Source organism: Marmota flaviventris, chromosome 2 (genome assembly GCF_047511675.1).
Source record: "Marmota flaviventris isolate mMarFla1 chromosome 2, mMarFla1.hap1, whole genome shotgun sequence".
Taxonomy (NCBI): Eukaryota; Metazoa; Chordata; class Mammalia; order Rodentia; family Sciuridae; genus Marmota; species Marmota flaviventris.
In genome coordinates this window covers 63,367,450-63,388,023 of record NC_092499.1, presented here as the reverse complement: position 1 = coordinate 63,388,023, position 20,574 = coordinate 63,367,450, and the positions used below count along the sequence as shown (strand labels likewise).

Below are 20,574 nucleotides of genomic sequence, written 5' to 3'. Positions count from 1 at the left end.
AGATCAAGTGCCTGTCCTACTTTACAAATGTGAGCACAACACAAAATATTTGGAGTCATCTAGTCCCCAAGGAGAAGGGGTGGGAGAGACAACTGCAGATGCACAATTGTCCTGGCGCTCTTTGTTTGGCTTCCTTATTAGGCAATCATATTTAACATTATTATTTTGTTTTATTGTCAATTGGTTAGGAAGAGGGAAGGGAATCTATGTAGGGATTTTTATGAAAACACAATTTCCCCCCTAGAGGAAAATGGCTCAGTGTTTGGCTTGTGGGGAAACTGCCTGGCCCTGCCCAACACCAGAAATTTCCACCAATCACGATTGCTCTTGAGTCCACAACAACAGACTTCTGTGATCTAGGGGTCATGTCCCAGCAGGGTGACTCCAATTTTTTGAGTTTTGCTTGTGTTCTGAGAGAACTGACCACAGTCTCAGCCTGATGCTGAGGACTTCTCTCCTGTACCCCTGTCCCCTGCAAGACCCTCATGACTTCATGTGGACTGTGACAACCTCCTGGGGTCACTTAGCGTTGACTTATAAGTAATGGACTGATTTGCTGTCTGGTTTCAAAATGCAGAAACTATTCTCAGGATCTGCTCTTTTTTCCTGTTAGTCCAATCGGTCTTCACCTGGCTCAACCAGGAAAAAGTTGGTTGAGGCCCACCCGCCCTCTCCTCTTGGTTTATTTACTTACTAAATGGGTTTTTGCATATGGTAGCCTCTAGCTGGTACATGGTCATTTAGGTTAAAATTAACTACAATTAAACACATCTAAATGTTTGGTTCCTCATTTGCGTTTGTTATAGCTCAGTGCTTCATAGCCATCTGTGGTCTGTGGCTACTGTGTTGGACAGGAGGGATATAAACATTTCCATCTTTGTGGAAAGTTCTATGGAACTGTATGGTTTGTCACATTGTGGAGTGCTTAGGATTATGTCCCCTCTTAGTATGGCTGTGATTTCTGCTAACATGCTGTGTGTTAGCGCTTGCTTGGGATCTCCATACTAGGTTGTAAGCTCATGGAGGGCAGGGGCCATATTGGTTGTGTGCTTCTTGGGTCTGTGCGTGCTGGGCTCACTGTTGATGTCCACTCACTGGATACAGAGTAGAGGAACAGACGATGGACAGACTGGAGGATAGCTTTGTCCTCGGTATTTGTGGACCCAGAGTAATTAATCTCTTCTATGAGGCTCTGTTTTATAGAGCTCATTGCCTGTTTCTGAAAGCAATCACAAATCACTCAGTTCCCCAGACAGATGAAAATGAGAAACCACAGTAGACTGAAGATGGTCTTTAGCAATGGCCCTGTGCTGCGACTGAACTTTTTACAGGTCCCCAGGGGCCAGCCGTCTCTAGACAGGACTCTTGGGAACCCTTCCAAAGGTGAGAACCATTCCTGTGTGTTGGGTAGGTGGGTCTTCTGTGGGCTCTTTGACCTGTCTGTCTGCGCACAGAGTGCTCTTCTTGTTGTTGAGCGGGTCTCTGGCACAGCCGCCTTGGAGTCTCTGTTGGCGCAGAGAGAACCATTTCCAAACCAGATTTATGGCTTGTAGTTCAATGCCACGGTGACGCCTGAGGCTGCCTTCCGTGAGCTAAAGAACAGACAACAGGGCCACCTCTACAGTTTGAAAAGAAACTTTGTCTTTTTCTCTCCCTCCTTTTTGGGGAGTTCTCCTAAAAACAAACAAACAAACAAAACACTATTTAAATTCCAGAGAAAGAAGATGGGTAAGAACTTATTTATGACTTATGGCATGATAGGTAATTGAATTTTCATAATAACCCTAGGAGGCTAGGTATGTAAGTATTCACACTTTACAGATGAGAACACTAAAGCCTAGAGAAATTAGGTAACTTCCCCAAGGAGAAACAGCCTGTATGTGTCCTGCTGGGAATGATACCCATTGCCTGGCTCCAAAGCCATGCTTCCATCCCCTAGGCAACACTGCCTTTCATTGTTAAAAAAATATCACCACAAACAGAAACACCTAGCCAGCTGCAAAAGTGAATTCACAGAATCAAAAGCTGGTTACCAAAAGCCTATGTGGGTCCGATAATAAATGCTAAGTCTCTGGATGAGATAGACTCACCCTCCCAAGTGCTTCAAGGCCACTGTGAGATTGAACCCAGGGGTGCTTAACCACTGAACCACATCCCCAGCCCTTTATTTTTTATTTTGAGACAAGGTCTTGCTGAGTTGCTTAGGGCCTTTCTAAGTTGCTGAGACTGGCTTTGAACTTGTGATCCTCCTACCTCAGCCTCCTGAGTTGCTGGAATTATAAAAATGCACCACCATGCCCAACTGGGAGATATTTTTGATAAGGTTCTGGTTCAGGAATGGGGCAAGGACAGGGCCTTCTGGGTTACCTCTGCCCATCACATAATGCCATAGGGTGAGCAGAGGAGAGGACATGGTTGGAGAAGTGCAAGCCTCAAAGCACTGCAGGGAGGAGTGGTTCCAGGGGATCCTAGAGAGCAGGATCCTTGGACACCAGGCCTGTCACCTCATACCAGCAGGTTTTGAGGTGATGTTGCACAGGAAGTGCCGCTGCACGAATTCATTCATCCCACAAATAACCAAGGGCTAGAGGCTGGGGATGTGTTTATAGGTCAAATAGACATTATCCTTGTCATCTGGAAATTCAGAATTGGGAGTTACATTGTTAATCAAATTACACAAATCAATTCATCACCACACATGTTAGGAGCCACGAAGAAAGAGAGGTATGAGAGATTATTTGGGGGCACCATCCTCACCTGAGAGTCAGGGAAAGCCTCCCAGAAGAGTTGGTGTGAGCCCAGACCCAGTGCAGGATGAGAGGGGTGAAGAAGGCAGAGCCGTGGAGCTCACTGTAGTAAGGAGCTAGCTACTGTGTGCACAAGTGAGGAACTGGGGACAGAGTCAGAGGGAGGCCAGGGAGGGACCCGGGTCAGATTCTGCCAGGCCTGGATGCTGTGTGGAGGTCTCAAGGACAGCGAGATGCTAGTCAAGCTAGTGAAGCGTTTTAAGCTAGGCAACCCAAGGGGAGTCAAGGTCTCAGATCCCGCACAGGGGTTGATGTGTGGACACCCTGCCTCCCACACTGTCTCTGTTAGCTCATCCCTTGGTGCAGCAGTTGGGGACTGAATGGGCTTCCTTTTGATAGGACTTTGCAGTTGCTCTCTTTTTACTCCAGGACACTAGGCTCTATCCAATGATGTGCTCATGAGAACCATCAGGACATTTCCCTCTGACCTTTGGGCAGGACTCAGTTTAGCCTGTGATGTGTGGGAGCCCAGGGTCTCTGAAGAGGGACTGAGTTGCCCCATCTGTCCTGATGAGGCACAGGTTGAGCCCAGTTCCTGGGTGTGACAGTCAAGGTAGTAGTGGGTGGCAGTGGGGTTGGGGGGATCTGGCCTTACTGCTGAGATGTGCTCTGAGGAGTCATGGACTGGCTCAGACTCTCGCGATTTGGCGGGGTGGGGGGGGGGGCGAGGAGAGGGCTGTGTGTTTCCAGATTTCCCTTGAAGGGTGTGGCACTGCCTCTAGACCTTTCTCTGCTCTTCTGGACAAGTTCTCAACTGTTTGCTTCACACAGTGGGCCTGCAAAGATGTCTGAAGCAGAGCTGTGTTCACACCTCTGAGACCTCTGTGAGCTTGGTGTCATCACATGGTTGGCTTCACCATTGCTGGTGGCCACAGCTGTGCTCTTGACACTGCCAGGCATCACCCCCTCCAGCCCCACAGAGTGTGCCCAGGGCCCTGCTGTGGGGGTGGATGAGAGTGGACCTCTCCCAGAGCCCAATAGTCTCCTCGTATTGTGGATTGTACTGGACGATTACTGTTCTCCAGCTGCATTCTGCCGCTGTTAATAGGGGGTTCACTAATGAATTTCATGGCTACAAAGAGGTTTGGAAGAGGCATCGTACATGTTCCTTGATCTAGTTATTTATGATCACTATGCAACAAACTACTACAAAAGTTAATGGCTTAAAACAATAGTTTATTGTTATCTCTGTCACTTCTCTGGTTGACTAGGCTTAGCTGGGTGGTTCTTGCTTGGGGTCTCTCAGGCAATGACTTATTTTCGTCTCTTGATTGCAGTCAATTGACAGCTGGGCTGGACTCATTTGAAAGCTGTGTTCCTGGGTTTGTTGGGCATCTCTTTCCCCATGTGGTTGTGATACCAGATGACTTGGGCTTCCTCATAATATGGTGGTCTTAGAGTTGTTAGGCTTCTTACATGTTGGCTAGTTTCCCCCAGAGTGAATATAAGATAGGAGGAAACTGCCAGGCTTCACATGACCTGGTGCAGAAGTCCCCAGATGTCACCCTTTTATTGCTGAAGCATGTTACTGAGGACAGTGAGGCCAGTCTATATATTTATGTGTGACTACATAACTCAAGAAGAGGACTAGCATATAATTGCTCTATCTTTAATTCTGAGAATTTCTGTACCAAACAAACAAACAAAAAACCTGTTTAACCCAGTATTTCCCAAGCTGATTATTATTGCTGTTAAAATCAGGAAATACCTTCCTCACAGAAAGTCACTTAACTTCTAATTCTGCCAGAGAACTGTGAGCAGAAATGGAAGAGTTCTAGATTTGGGGCTCAATACCATCACCTAATAAGTAAGACTTGCCATAGATGGAATTTGGAGAGTGAAAGTGTTCTGGATTTGAGGTTTAGTGGTTGTCTACATGGGTGGAGAAGCCAAACATCCCAGAGGTTAAAGCTTTGATTTTATTTCCTGCAGATCTAGGTTCATGTTCAGCATCCACTCCTCATAGCTATGTGACGTTGGGCACATAGCTGGGTTGTTGTCATGTCCACTGGGACTTGGCCTGTGGATTACTTGTTGCAGTGACTGTTCATGGTCAGTACATGTTCGACATCATGGTTCTCAGGGTGTAGAGGATGGCTTCTTTGGTTAGACTTTGTGTTGGCTCTGTTCCCTTGTCCTCTAGGGTTCAGTCGCAGCCACCAGGCTAGGGCTTAGAGAGGTGTGTTGCTCTCTGCCTGGTCCTTTGTGGTGTTTATTTGAGACCTTCTTCCCAAGGGCAGCCTGGTACAGAAAGTCATGGACTTTCTCCCACTTTTTTTGCAAAAGTAATCTCTATGCCCTTTTGCCTTTTTTTCCCCCCCAATCTAGTTTCTCATAAGCGACCGTGACCCTCAGTGCAACCTCCACTGCACCAGGACTCAACCCAAACCCATCTGTGCATCCGACGGCAGGTCCTACGAGTCCATGTGTGAGTACCAGCGAGCCAAGTGCCGAGACCCGAACCTGGGTGTGGTCCACCGGGGCCGGTGCAAAGGTGAGTCCAGTGGAGGCTGCTGGGATTACAGGTCTCTGTCTGGTGCAGTCACTGTGGTGGGGGTTGGGGCAAGGGCTCAGCATGACTCTGTTCCTCTGGTTTGTTGTCCTGTCTCTCTACCCCTAACATCAGGAGTAGAAAAGGGAAGGAAGAAGCTCTACCTGGAGGAATGAGCACTTTCCTGTCTTTCAGTCTCAGCCACCAGGCTAGGGCTTAGAGAGATGTGTTGCTCTCTGTCTGGTCCTTTGTTGTGTTTATTTTTGTTTTAAAACAGTTATGCAAAGCTTCACTGATGACCCCTAAATAGGAATTTCAAATTGTTGACCACAGGATGTGTTTTTATTATTTTATTTTTTAAATCTTCTCTAAAACATTACAAACATTTGAGACAATATTTAGAAACTAGGGTATTCAAAAAAATTGTTTTCCTTTTTATGTTTCTTTTCCAAAATTGAAATTTCTGGTAATATTAGGTGTGTGTTTCTACAAAGCAGCACATGACTGGAGGCCCCCTCCCTTTTTTTGGTACTGAGGGATTGAACTAAGAGGTGCTTTATCAATGAGCCACATCCCCAGCCCTTTTTATTTTTTATTTTGAGACAGGTTTTGCTAAGTTGCTGAGGCTAGCTTTAAACCTATGATCCTCCTGCCTCAGCCTCCTGAGCCTCTGGGATTACAGGCCTGTGCCATTGCACGGAGCTGAATGCCCTTCTTCTTGTACCCGATTTATATCACTTTCCTGAGTCCTATGCGTATTTGAATTTGTGGCTCTGGAGTGCTTAGAGAATTATATAAAGGGCCGAGTAGGCTGCCCTAAAGCTTTTGCTTTTCTAAAGAAAGTGCTAGCAGGGGCTGGGCTTGTAGCTCAGTGGTAGAGTACTTGCCTTGCATGTGGAAGGCACTGGATTCGATCCTAAGCACCACATAAAAATAAAATAAAGGCATTTTAACTGTCTACAACTAAAAAAAAAAAAAATTAAAAAAAAAAAAAAGAAAGTGCTAGCAATTCTTGACTCTTGGAAACTGCTTGGGCTTATTCTTTTTAGAATAAACCTAGGGAAAAAGTAATAGAACTGGAATACTTTTTTCCTGGATAAGGATAGGGCTACTTGGGAGAAAAAATAGTGGGACCTACTATAAACATGAGCCGCCCCCCCCCCCCCCCACACACACACACTCATTTTTAAGAATAACATTGAGAGGAAGCTAAGGCTGATCAGCTGTGACTAGTCTTGGCGCTTGTACTGTCAGACAAGTTGGTGGCATGGGCTTCTCCCCTAGTGGAAGGGGCTTCGCTGCGTTCCTGCCAGTGGGCAGCCATTTTGTGCCATGGCTTCAGGGTGAAATCCAAGTGAAATATGAAATATGCTCCTCTTGCCTTTTAGATGCTGGCCAGAGCAAGTGTCGCTTGGAGCGGGCTCAAGCCTTGGAGCAGGCCAAGAAGCCTCAGGAGGCTGTGTTTGTCCCAGAGTGTGGTGAGGATGGCTCCTTTACCCAGGTGAGGCCTTGGGCAAGTCTCCTGGGCTGTGTGCTGGACGGGGGCAGAAGGGGAGGTGTTCTGAGAGCGTGGGGGCCGCTGGACACCTTCACTTTCTGAGAAACGGCTGAGTGAGTGGCTCTTGGACTCCCCTGCATGCTGTCTACCCCCGCCTGAGCCTCCCTGCCGCCTCTTGCCAACTGGCATTTGGCCCTGACAAGATGCATGAAACTCTGAGCCAGGAAACTGGCATGGCTTGGTCCCCATCCTCCCCGCTGGCCGTCTCCTCCAAGGACCAGACCTGCATTGATTACTTTTTCTTATCCCTGCCAGTTTCCAGGGGCAACCTTGGTATTCCCCTCACTATTTATTACTACTCCTTTACACTCCCCTGCCTCCTACCCCGTCCTTGAACAAAGCAGAGCCCTCTTTGAGCAAAAAGTGTACTGTGGCCCCTGGAGCGTTTGTGCTCTCGTGTGCACAGGCATGCATGGGTGTATGTACATTCTGACTGGAAAATCTCTTTTTGGGTGGTCCCACCTCTCATCCCACATGGTCCTCAGGTTAGTTCTTGGTGTAAAGGTAACTGGCTCTGTTGTCATTGGCACAGTCTGCTTCTGAAACTCAACAGCGGGGGGATAATAAAGTGCTCCCTTAGGGACGTTTCTAGGTTGCCCCTGCTACACAGGGGCTTGTGGCTGGGAGGCAGGAGGATTCTCAGAGTTAGGACACATGCCAACTGGATGTAGGTGCTATGGGGAAGGTCATTGCACAGGGTGAGCTTAGCATGATTGGGGATGGTCCCCATGCCTGCGACTCTCCTTGTCTAATAGAGCATCACTGGGGGAGTCCTTGTCCTGGAGCTGGGGTGGGGAGGACTTCAGGGATTTAAAGCTTTCCTGTAATTACAGGATCAATGGGCAAAGGATGTAGGCTGGCTCTTGGTCCGAGAGGTCTCAGGTTTCTTTTCTGGACCGGGTTAGGGGATGACTGGTTTCAGACTGAGTGCTGTTGGGTAGAAATGTGGAGGGGTGGTGGGGTGCAGATTGCACATCAATATGGTAAAGGTTTTCCAGTTGACTGCGGCAGGCTGGAGCAGTGGCTAAACTGACCTGCCAATCCTGGTGGAGGTGCTCCTTATTCACTTCCTTGTTTTACACCTACCACAAACCCACTTATGGGTGGGGGGACAGCAGTGGGACATGGAGTGGAGAACTGGGGTTCAAGCCCAGAGCCCTCCAGAGGTCTCAGAACTAGCAGTTTCAACGGAGGCAGCCTGGGGCTATGGGCCGTGTGCTGCCCCTGGAGCCAGCCTGCCTGGGTGCCAGGCCAGCCTCACTATGCTGGCAAGTTACCCAGCTACTCTGGGTCTTTATCTGAAAAATGGGAGGTGATGATTATTACCTATTAAAAATCTCACTTTAAAAATGAGATGATTATCTCTGCCATTGGTATGTGTTATACGTATGTTCTGTATTACTATTACCATTAAGTCATATATGATATATTACTCTTACTATGGTATTTATTATGTATTACTATTATCATTACCGTTGTTAATGGTTATTATTATAGATTCCCTTGTGAGGTTTTGATGAGGGATTGGATGAGTGAACACATGTAAAACACTTGGAACAAATGAATGCCAAATAAATGTCATCATTATCATCATGATTCCTGTCTCTAGTATGGTTCTACTATTCAGGTCTTCCTAAGATTTTATGAATGATACCACTTAAAGAAAAAAAGAAAACAAAACAAAATCTTAAGATCTTTCATTGAAACTCCCCAAGTTTGGAAATTGCTGAACTCTTTCAATTTCTCGACTTTTTTTTTTTTTTTTAGAGACTACAAGTGATATTTTATATAATGATGGGATTCATTATTACGTATTTGTATATGTGCAAAGTAGAAATCAATTTTTAATTATTTATTTTAGTAAAAAGAATATACGAAATCTTTTGTATATATTTTGAACTGCATTGTTAAGCTTCATGTCTGGGGGAGGAACTCAGACCTACTCAGATGAGAGGGGGTAGAGGCGATTGAGAGGAGGGCAGAGTCCACAGAGGTTGTTTTCTGCCTTCTCTAGGCTTGTGCAATCTCGGTGTGTTGCTCATGAGGACAGTTGACCCCTGCCCTCCTGATTCTGAAATGTTTGCTGTCTGTGAGAGCCTGCTGGCCAGCTTTTGTTTTGGTGAGGCCAGGCAGACCAGGTGGTGTTTGCTGAAGGAAAAGAACTTCCAGATGAGTCCAGGATGAATTGCTAAATGAGAGTGCCCAGGGAGCCCAGCAGAGGTTATACAGACGCTGGGTACCCCTCAATTATTGGACTGCCATGTGTCCTCAGGCCCAGCTGGCTCACCCCGGTGGGCAGACAGATAACCAGACAACAGCCCATCCCAGCTCAAGTGATTGAATGGATGTGCCTTCCTCCTGATCAAAAATGCTGCAATAGCTTTATAAAATGAGACTGCCTCTTTGAGGGTGTTTTAGTCCCACTGACAGGCTGCTGGAGTGTGGGTGACAAAATGCTTTTCTCTTTCCCTCCCCTTCATCATCATTTAGCTGGGCTTTTTTTTTTTTTCCTCCTTAGACCAAAACGCAGAGTCAAGCTGCATTTCGTTAATGTTCCTTAGAATATTGACATGTACACATCCTGGTGTTAATAACAACATATTTTAGCCCTGGGAATTATTACACACTCTCTTGAAGTTTATGGAGGGGATGATGGGGTCTAATGGGATTGGGTTTGTCTGGTGTGGGACACAGCTTGAGACCACATGACTGAGTTGACTTTAATGGGGTTCAGATGGGACTCTATGGCTTCTGTTCTCTTCCTTTGTTTCCCCTGGTCCTCTTTCCTCCTTAGGCCAGATCCCAACTCCCTCTCACACATACACATACGTCATTTGCCTCCTGTAGCAGTGATACTAAAACTGCACATTAGATCACGTTAGATACTTTGTAATTAAAAAAAAAGTTTTTTGTAGTTGTAGATGGACAGCATGCCTTTCTTTTATTTATTTATTTTTATGTGCTGCTGAGGATCCAACGCAGTGCCCTACACATGCTAGGCAAGTGCTCTGCCATTGAGCTACAACTCCCCCAGCCCTGAGATCACATTAGATTCTTAAAAGTCTCAAAACCCTAGTCCATGTCCATGTCTCACCCAGACCATTAAATCAAATTCTGGGAGTGTGACCCAGGCCTCATATTTTTTGAGCTCCCTGCGTAATGCCAGTGTTTGGTCAAAGTTTGAAGCTATTTAGAAAGGGCATTTCCACTCTTGTTTCTTTTCTTTCTTTCTGTACTGGGGGGTGAACCCAGGGGTGCTTAACCACTGAGCCATATCCTCAGCCCTTTTTTATTTTTTATTTAGAGACAGGGTCTTGCTGAGTTGCTTAGGGCCTCACTAAGTTGCTAAGGCTGGCTTTGAACTCGCGATTCTCCTGCTTCAGCCTCCCTGGCTGCTGGGTTTACAGGCGTTGTGCTACAGCACCTAGCTCCACTATCATTTCTTGATGGCATTATTGGATGGGAAGTTATGACTCTTTGGTGACCTATTAAGTCAGGAGCTACAGGCTCTGTCCTTTACTGTGATCTGTTCTGTTTTCTCTTCTGGGTATCAAGAGCATAATTCCTGACATCTGGCCTAACCAAATCCCCTGCCAAGTGACTGTCTGGTGCCCAAGCTGATTAACTGAAATCCCAGCCATCATGGAAGGGTGCTGGCTTGCCACCACCAGGAAGTGCTGGCTGCAGTTTGTCAAGCGTGTGCCTCTCCAAATGACAATGATGGGACTCTTTATGGAGTGCTAGCAAGTGCTAGGCACTGAGTTTTCCTTCTGTTAGTCTCCCACTACGACTTTTTTGAGGTAGTTATTAATACCCTTATGCATAAAGGAAACTGAGTTTCAGAGGCAGTGAATAACAATTTGAGGTCACAGAGCCAGAAAGGGTTTGTAGTCAGCCTGCCTGGTTTCAGGGTCTGTGCGCTATTTTGTGCTTCAAAAGTGGCCTTGATACATGTGTCTTTCATTTTCATCACCATTGTTATCCCAGCAGTTCCCTCTCTTGTTGCCCAATCAATCAAATACACATTTAGGAAAAAAAAAAAAAAACCTTTGATTATGGAAATTTTTTAAAACACAAAAAAGTAGGCATAATAACATAATGAACTCCATGTACCCATCACCAGCTCCAACAATGATTGACACGTGGCCAATTCGGTTTCATCTTTACATCATTTTCGTCTCCCATCCCAACTGAATTGCTTCAAAGCAAATCCCCAGACAACATATATTTGTTTTAATCCCAAGCTGACAGTCTTGAGCTCCACTGTATTCTGGGCTGTATACTGGTTGTTATAGGGGATTAAAAAAAAAAAAAAAAAAGATGTCCTACTTCTGCCTTCAAGGGGTTTACATGCAGAAAAGATATTAAGGCAAATGATAAAATACCTAGGTATAATGGGTAATACGGATTTTAAAAGCCCATTAACAAGTCAGTTATTTGAAATTCAGAATGCAATTTTGTTGTTGAGAACATATATACGAATTTAAATTTTGTGACCATAAACATTCTATACAAAACTGAAAAAACAGTGACACACATTAACCTTAGTTAAAAAGAGCTAATCTTTTGTAAATAATTCTTAAAATTTGGAACAAAAGAGCCCAGTAGAAAAACTGCACAGGACATATCAACAAGCAGATCACTGAATAATAATAAATAGGCAATAAGTGAATCTGAATGATTGTTATCTTCACTGGTCACTAAAGAAGCACAAATAAAAGTGATGATTTTGTTTTGCTTATCAAATCAGAAAAAAATCAGAAAAGATGGTAATATTTGGGGAGAAGGCTACCCCTGTATTGCCGTGGAGGAAGAAAATTGGCATTGACTTTTTAAGGGGGTGATTTTGCAATGGGAGTCAAAAGTCCTTAATTGTGTCCACATTTTGGACCTATAGTTCCACTTCTAGGAATTTATTCTAAGGAAATAATTAAAAATATTTGAAAATATTTTGCCACAAGGATTTCCATTCAAGTTCTGTTTATAGTAGCAAAAATTTGGAAACAACCTAAATATCCAATAATAGAGAATGGTTTAAAAATTGTTTAAACAAATTATGGCATAGCCACACCAGGCAACTACTGAAATGAGGCTCATTTTGCATAAGTGTCTGTTGTATATTTTAGGGACTTAATTGGTCCAATAATTAAAAAGAGAAATATTTTCATATTTTTTTCCTCAATAGAAAATCTATCATAATCTGTAACAAGAAGTTCTGAAAACATAGAAGTGCATAGGGTGGAGATAGAAACAGTGACTTATTTATTAGCAACAATTAAGTCTATAACCCTCTAGATTTTTCCTTGTGCATACTTATTATCATTATTTAGGATAAAAATAGTACCATATCATGTATTTTCATAACATTTTAAAACAAATTATATTGTGGACTTATTTTTGGTTTCTTATAGCTCTACCTCATTAAAAAATGATCACATTGTATTCCATGAGTCTTGGAAATTTGGGAATTAAATTTCTAGAAGGCAGATATTGGGTGAAAAGGCCCAACTTTTAAAAAAAATTATATATTTTTTTTTGTTGTTGATGGACCTTTATTTTATTGCTGAGAATTGAACTCAGTGCCTCACACATGCTAGGCAAGCACTCTACCACTGAGCCTCACCCCCAGCCCGGGCCCAACTTTTTGAAGGCACTTGATGCATATTATTAAATTGTTTTCCACACATGTTGAGCAATTGTGTGGTTGACTAATGGTTGTTACCAGTCATATTCTCAAATCATTTAAATTTTTTGTTTTAATTGATTATAGTTCTAATATTATTATTGTAGAATATGAAACACCATTTATTATTACTTCTATTATAATAAAATGTTATGTTTCCTGTCTTTGAGCCCCAGGGTCCAGGAGCATTTTTTCTTGATGCATCTCTGTCAGAAAATTAACAACTTTTTTATTCATTCGAACCACTGTTCTTCCCATTAGTGCATAAACATATGCATTATTCCCGGAGGTCATTTTTTTGCATATAGAGGTCCTGGGAGCTGTCATTTCTTCTTGATTATGCTTTGTTCTGAAGTTGGCGGTTCAAAGAAAAAGTTGTGTGGCTTTTTGACAAAGGCAGTGAGTTCCCTTGTCATTTCTGTAAGTCCTTACTGTTGTGTTTTCTCAAACCCAGGGAGATGCAACACTTATTTTCCAAGTGCCTGGAGTTGGTCTGTGAAGCAGGACTTTTTCCTTTTTAGCTTCCCCCTGATTTCCCCCCACAGTACAGAATTGCTCTTCCTGATGTCACTCCTGAAAACCTGAGTTTTGTGACCAGCTTGCCCTGGAAACATCTTGGCTTGTCATTTGGTCTTCTCTTCCAGCATCTCAGCAAGTGCTGAAAGTCTCGATGCTTTACATGAACTGTGAACCTTCGTTGGCCTGGGCTGGTTAAAGGTTGGCAGGCTGGGGTGCTGAGTGTCCTTGTGGAATGGAAAAGATTTGTTCCATCTTTGAGGAGAGTAGACCTCTGAGTAGAGAGGCAATGGTCATTTTCGTGATAATGTGGAAAGATCTTGCCTGGAGCAACAGTGTGACTCTCTCCTCAGACCAGATAGAGGACCTAAAAGAACTGAGACCCAGAGTGCATATGTAAGCTTTTTTCCAGGCATAGGTGGCCCCAAACAGAACCAGTTGTTAGGTTTTTTTGGGGGAGCGGGGGGACAGCACTCAGGATTGAACTCAGGAGCACTCAATCACTGAGCCACATCCCCAGCCCTATTTTGTATTTCATTTAGAAACAGGGTCTCACTAAGTTGCTTAGTGCCTTACATTTGCTGAGGCTGGCTTTGAACTCTCTGTCCTCCTGCCCCAGCCTCCCAAGCTGCTGGGATTACAGGCGTGTGCCACTGCACCTGGCCAGTTTTTAGGTTTTAATGGATGGTACCATAATTTAGACCCCAGCTCTCTGGTGCATATAAAATGCCAACATATTCTCTCTCTCTGTCTTTCTCTGTCTCTCTCTCTTTCAGCAATCATACTGTTAAAAATTCAAGCCCATTTTGTAGGCAAAGATGGCGTAAATGGTAAATGGACCCTTGTTGGGAAAGTTGTTGCTTTTCTTTTTCCCTTTTTAAAGAGTGCTCAATAAACATGGTTACTATAATTTGAATATCTACTATGTTCAGGACATTTTACTACTTGTTTTACATGTGTTTTTCCCTTCAAATAATCCATCGTGTGGATCATGTATACAGAAATGTGCTCTATTCAGCACTATTGGCTCTGTGGAAATACAATTTGCACAACATAAAATTTGCCCTTTCTAATGTAGAATTGAGTATATTCACAGAATTGTGCAACCATCATCAGTATCTAATGCCAGGCCTGTGCACCACTGAAGAACTCCTGTACCCCACTGGCTGACCTCAGCTTTTCATAGTCACTAATCTTTATGTTTCTATGATTTGCTTATTCTGGATATTTCATATAAATGGAATCAAAATATGTGGACTTTCATGGTTGATTCTTTGATTCGCCATTATGTTTTCAAGGTTCAACCAAGTTGTGCCATGAATCAGTATTTCATTCTTTTTTATTGTAATATTCTATTATATGGCTGTGTCCTGTTTTGTCTATCCATTCCTCAGCAGATGGACATTTGGGTTGTTTCCAGTTTTTGGCTATCATAAATAAGGCCGTTGTGAACATTCATATATTTTTTTGTTTCATTATATAATATATATTTTCAGTTCTCTTGAAATAGAATTGCTAGGTTACATGGTAACTACATATTTAAGTTTCTAAGGAATTGACAGACTTTTCCAATATGGCTGTACCATTTTATAGTCCTACTAACAATGTATGAAGGTTCCAACTTCCTTACATTTTTGCCAACAGTTATTATTATCTGTCTTCTGTGTGATAGCCGTCCTGGTGGGTGAGAATTGGTATCTTTGTGGTTTTGATTTGACTAAAAATGTTGAGCATCTTTTCATGTGCTTTTTGGCCATTTACATATCCTTGGGGAAATATCTATTTGGATCTTTTGCCCATTTCTTAATTCAGTTCTTTGTCTTTTTGTTATTGAGTTCTAGATATGACTTATATACAATTTACAAATATTTTCTTTCATCTTCTTGGTAACTTTTTCACTTTTGATAATATCCTTTGAGGCACAAAACTTTTAATTTTGAAGTCCAATTTATCTATTTTCTTTTCTTCTATTGCTTATGCTTTTGTTGACATACCTTAGAAACCATTTCTCAACTCGAGATAACAAAGTTTTACTCCTGTGTTTTCTTCTAAAAGTTCAATGATTTCAGATCGTACATTTAGGTCTTTAATCCATTTGGTTTAGTTTGTGTGCATTGTGTGAGGTAGGAGTCCAATTTCACCTTATTCCCTGTGTGTAAGCCGTTATCTCAGCACAACTTGTTGAGAAGGCTTTCTTTCCCCTTGAATTGTCTTGGTACCCTTGTTGAAATCAGGTGAAGGTCAATATGAGGGCTTATTTCTGGGATTCTCAATTCCATTCCATTGATCTCCATCCATGTCTAGCCTTATGCTAGTATTACCCTGTCTTGAATATTATAACTTTGCCATGAGTTTCGAAATCTTCTCCTTCCTGTTCAAATAAACAGTGATCTCAATGTGTTGTTTAGCACCTGCATGTGGGGTTGACACCATCTTCTCTTCCCAGGGCAGTGCATCTGGGTGCAGAATTTGCAGGTACCCGTGGCCTGTATTGTAGTCTGAGGTTTTGTGATAGTATCAGTGTCCTTGATTTGGTATTTGCAAGGGAAGGGGGAGGGAGGGAGAGAGGGATGCAAATTGGTGGTGGGAAACTCTCTAGCATCACCAAAGATGAGTCTTGTGTGTGCTAAGAGTTTTCAGTCTTCAATAGGCTTATCTTTGAATCTTCCAGTGGGGAAGGGATTTCTTTTCTGAATCAGGAACTGTGGGTTACAGTAAGCTGTGTCACCATAGAGATGTGCTGCAGCCTGTTCCCATAGAACGCTGGGCTCTTTCCTCTTCCCACCCTGATGTTTCCTCCGAGCTCACTCAGGTTCTCAGCACTTCAGGATCTGGGAAGATGTAGGAGCTGGTGCCTTAGTGAGCAGCAGCAGCAGTCCTCTGTCCGAGGGGGCTTTACCTTTTGCCTTCCTGTGAGAGTTCTAGGTGGCATGTAATTTGTGGTCAATAAGCAATCTGTTACTGCAGATATAAAAGTAAAATTTAGATTTTGTAAATGATGGCAGGAACAGAGCCTGATCTCAGCACGTGCAGGAGGGACTTGTCTATGGCGGGAGCCACCACTCTTGTTTTGTCAATGGGAGAATGGTACCTTGGAAGCGGGGACGTGCATCAAGATGAAGTGGATGGAGCTGTTCTGTGTGCTCAGAACACTGTCCATTGTGTTCTGTGAGGACTTTCTGACCCCAGCTTCTGCTGTGTCCTGCTCTTCCGTGACTGACCTCCGGCTGAATGATGAATCACTGTGCACCCTCTCAAAGACTGGCTGACGTTATTCATTTTGGCTGAAGCACACAGGATTTGGGTGCTCCCAGCTGGGCATCTGATCTCCTGGGAGCCCTTGGGATTCTGTCCCTATCACTTGTCTATTGTGGAAATGAAAGGAGCAAGCTCTGGGCCGTATCTGCAGCTGCTCTTATGCAAAGGGGTGTACTTGGGAAGGAGGGAAAGATGGAAGGGCTTCTCTGGCCTTCCTGCTGTCTGTGGGAGAGAAGGGCCCATGATGGCAGGCCTCAGTCACTCTCTCAATGATTCTTCTCTTTTTCAGATGATAATAATCAGCAGCAGCGCCAACACTTTCTCATTTATATAGCATTTACCATGTTCTAGGCTGTTTTATATATGCCTGCCATGTATTTATTCAGTCTTCACTGCAACCTATGAGGGTAGGCACTGTTATAGTTCTGTCGCATAGATGAGGAAATGGAAGCACAGAGGAGCTGAGTAACTAGCTCAGGGTCACACAGCCTATGACTTGGTTAGAGTCAGGGTTCAAACCCAAGCAGCCTCATGCCTGAGTTCTTGGTCCCAAACACTACTCCATACAGCCCCTCTCAAGGACACTGCCATCTTTTGAAGGGATGTTGACAAACTAGGGCATATCCGGGAGAGTGAGTCAGGTGAGTTACAGGAGAAATATTCAGGGGGAGCCAGAGATGTTTGGCATGGAGATGAGAAGAACCAAGGATGAGTAGAAGTGAGATGACCAAAGGGATACCCGAATGACAATAGCCTTGTCTGTGAATGATAAAAGCCTTTGTACAGTCCTCTAAGCCAACCCAGGATCACTGATACAAAGATAAGAGATTCTGATTCAAAATAGGGGAGAACTTTTTACAAGCAGAGCAGTCTATAGATGAAACATAGGATTTAACTTCCCATCCTGGGAAGTGGGCAAGCAGAGGTGGACATCCTGCAGAGATGCAGCATAGCTGTGAGGGCTGGAGAGGGGGTTAAATCAATGACCTCCGAGGAACACTCTTTTGGATTTTGTAAGACAAATGGTAATATTCCATAAAGTAGTTAGACACACAGTAGGTCCACAGGCAACACTTATTCAAGACATGTCCAGGCAGAGCTGATAATATACATGCATTTAGGACTGTTTCCATTCCAGTGTAAGTGTAAAGAAGATGCCAGGAGCTGACCCTGCAGGTGGGTCAGTAAACTCTTTTGCAAAAAGGAAGGGATCAGGGTCCCCCCACCCCGTGTCAAAATAGGGAAAGGTCATAGAAACACAGGCATGGGGTGGAAGAAAGGGAAATTTGATGAAAAGTGAAGTCAGACCTGGGTTCTTAAAAAGGGCTCCCAATACATGTCACTTTGTCCTACTATCAGCCAGATTTTTCATAATTCTAAAATGAACAGAGCTCCTACATATAAGGACTTTCTTATTGGGTGTTTTGTAAACATAAAAACATATTAGATCTCCCCCCGCAAAAAAATGGAAAGAAAAGGAATTAATAAGAGTTACCAATATTTGCTGTTTACAAATCTGGATCATTCTAGGCACAAACAGAGGGCAGGTCTCAGAAAACAAATTTCTGTGCTTCCCTATTTTTTAAAATATCTTTGTATGTGCGTTGCGTGAATGGGATTCCATTTTTTTGGAAAATGCAAAAATTAAAAAAAAGTTGATTATAGACTAAGAAGAATGGTCTTACCACTGACAGGTGCTAGTTTATGCATTATTTTAACTTTTCTCTTATACAGTAGAAGACCAATTTCCAGAAGGGTTTGTAGAGTTATGGACTTTTTGAATTAAAGGGCCTTGGAGGCATCTGCTTTATCTTCTCCCTACTGCTCCAATCCAGGGCTTTGGTTCCATTTATAGTCTTGGACCAAGTGGTTTATGCACTTTCTGCTCGATTGCCATCAGACAGGGAGCTTATTCCCAGGGTGACAAAACCCATAATATATTCTGGGGCCATTTTGTTGGGAAATCCTTCTTTATATTGATTTGAGAGCTTTCAAAAGCTGTCTTCCTATGATTTCTAACAGATGACTCCAGCTGTAGACATGGGACTTACAAAAGCCATAGAAATCTCACATTTCACAGAAAGATTTGAAGATGGACACCGTTATGTCCTTGTGAAATCCTCTCTTTTAGCCAGCAAATTTTTTTTTGCCTGGCAAAAATCCTTTTATCAATCAATCATTCCCATATCATAGGGCTTTATATCTCTTTTCTGCTGGTCTCTTTCTTCCAGATCTGATTTTCCAAGGTCCTTCTTTATAAAGTGTCCTTCCTTAGACAGAACACAAGATTTAGTAGGGGTGTCTTTGGGGATGAATGGGGCTGTCTCTTGACTAACTAATGTCATATTGGCATCCATACCACACCATCAACTCACAAAGATGTGGTCAACAAAGACTCCCATGTTTAAGAGGATTTGAAAATTGAAGGATCACCTCCTTCTCTGCGTCTCCTTAAATTCTGGATGATGAGGTATATACTTGAAAAAGAAAATTCCTCACACCTGACACTGTGTTAGATGCTTTTCCTGTCTTCCCTCCCAGAGCAGCTTCTTTGTTATTTTCTTTTCAGCATGTTGCTGAGAACACGGGTCCCATGAAATGCTCCTCACACAAAGGTTAAGGTGGAGTCCTCTAGTTTAAGAGGTTTAGGAAATGCTGCAAATGGGACCTTCCTCTTAGAGCTAAACCATCTGTTGAGTTAAAGCTAGGAAGACTTCTGCAGTGGAGAAATCTTTTCACTTGGATTAACCCAATATTTCCAAAGTTACTTGGCCAGAGAATACCTTCACCTCCTGTAATTCCTGTTCACACCATAGAACACCAATGGTGTCTGTCAGTATAGCAACCAGGCGGGAGAGACAGCCATGGACCTCCCATCTCTGGAGGAAACGGAAGGAAATAGGCATGCACGGGAGATGGTTTTCATCATGGGTTTCTTAGGGAAGTGGATGGCTGGTAGGAAGGAAGGCAGAAAAGAAAAATAACAAAGAAACTGCTCTGAGATGGGAGTTCTGACCTCTGTCAGAGAAGCCCCTAGAAAGGGCCAAGGGAAGGCTGGCCAGCCAGTGGGTGCTGGGGGGCCCCCAGGCTGTTCTACAAAGCACCCCAGGAAAGACTTCTCACTCACTAGAGCAGATGGCTCTCTTCCAGCTGCCTCCTCTGGGAGAATATTTATCCTTGTCTCCCTCACCCCAAGAGTTCTATTTGCCAGAGAATTACAAGGCACAGAGAGACTCAGGCAGTTCCCACAGAAGCCAGCTCTTGTTACGACTTCTTTTCTCCTTCTCCCTTCTAGGCCTGAGACATTTCCATCTGTTAGGATTAGGGACCAGGGACTCTGCTACTTCTCTCTCTCTCTGGGCCTCAGTTTCCTCACTTGTAAAATGCTTGGGTTACACTGGTGATCTCTGCGGCAGTTTCTAGCCCTGTCCATTCTGAAGTGTTATGAGCAATGATTCTAATTTCCTGGGATGTCATTAACTATGACACTTGAAGAACAGCTCTCTCCAGGCGTCTCCTATAAGGACTTGCACATGGGTTGACTTTGAGGCCTAAATGAGGTAATGCAGAGATCACGGATGGGGATTGAAAAGCCATTGTTAAAGTAAAATGTGGAATTTTCCATTTTGGGCATGGCACCTATGGGCAATGGTGGCCTATATGCATAATCCATCTGCCCCTCTGAGTTTCTCCTTGCTTTCCTATCCTCAGCTCCTGTGAATTGGTGTTTTCTTTTTTTAGAAATTTTAATATTTATTTATTTATTTTTAGTTTTCGGCGGACACAACATCTTTGTTTGTATATGGTGCTGGGGATCGAACCCAGGCCGCACACACGCCAGGCGAGCGTGCTACTGCTTGAGCCACATCCCCAGCCCCTGAATTGGTGTTTTCTAGGTCCCTTTCCACTGCCTTTGTTGGCAGTGCTGGCCTTCCACATTCTCCCAGGTGGCCAGGAGTTGGGCTAATGTTGAAGATTAGCAGGCTTAAAGTGATTGCAGATTTGTCTTAATCTTGGATGGAGGTTAAACTGCAATATGCCACTGAGCTGTTTATGTAAAGGGCTTCTTGCCAATAATATGAATGTATGTGAGTCAGAGATGAAACTTACTTATCTAAGGACACACTGTTTTAATGTACCCGTTGGAACACCTGTTACATCCCACAGGATAATTATAGTACAAGCAGAGAGCAAAAAAAACCTCCTTTTGGTTGAGGTGTGCACACTTTTTGTCTCTAAAGGAAGTACCCTCAGTTGACAC

At 43.6% G+C, this 20,574-nt stretch overlaps 1 protein-coding gene across 12 annotated transcripts in view; it reads left to right on the top strand.

Annotated features, from left to right (window-relative positions):
* Smoc1 (SPARC related modular calcium binding 1) overlaps positions 1-20,574 on the top strand; it is a 157,033-nt gene that overhangs the window by 80,080 nt on the left and 56,379 nt on the right. For all 12 annotated transcript variants that reach the window (XM_071607925.1, XM_071607924.1, XM_071607922.1 and 9 more), the window contains 2 exons: positions 5,136-5,301; positions 6,687-6,799. In XM_071607925.1, coding sequence (XP_071464026.1) covers positions 5,136-5,301; positions 6,687-6,799 — 279 coding nt within the window. The remainder of the gene's footprint in view (positions 1-5,135; positions 5,302-6,686; positions 6,800-20,574) is intronic.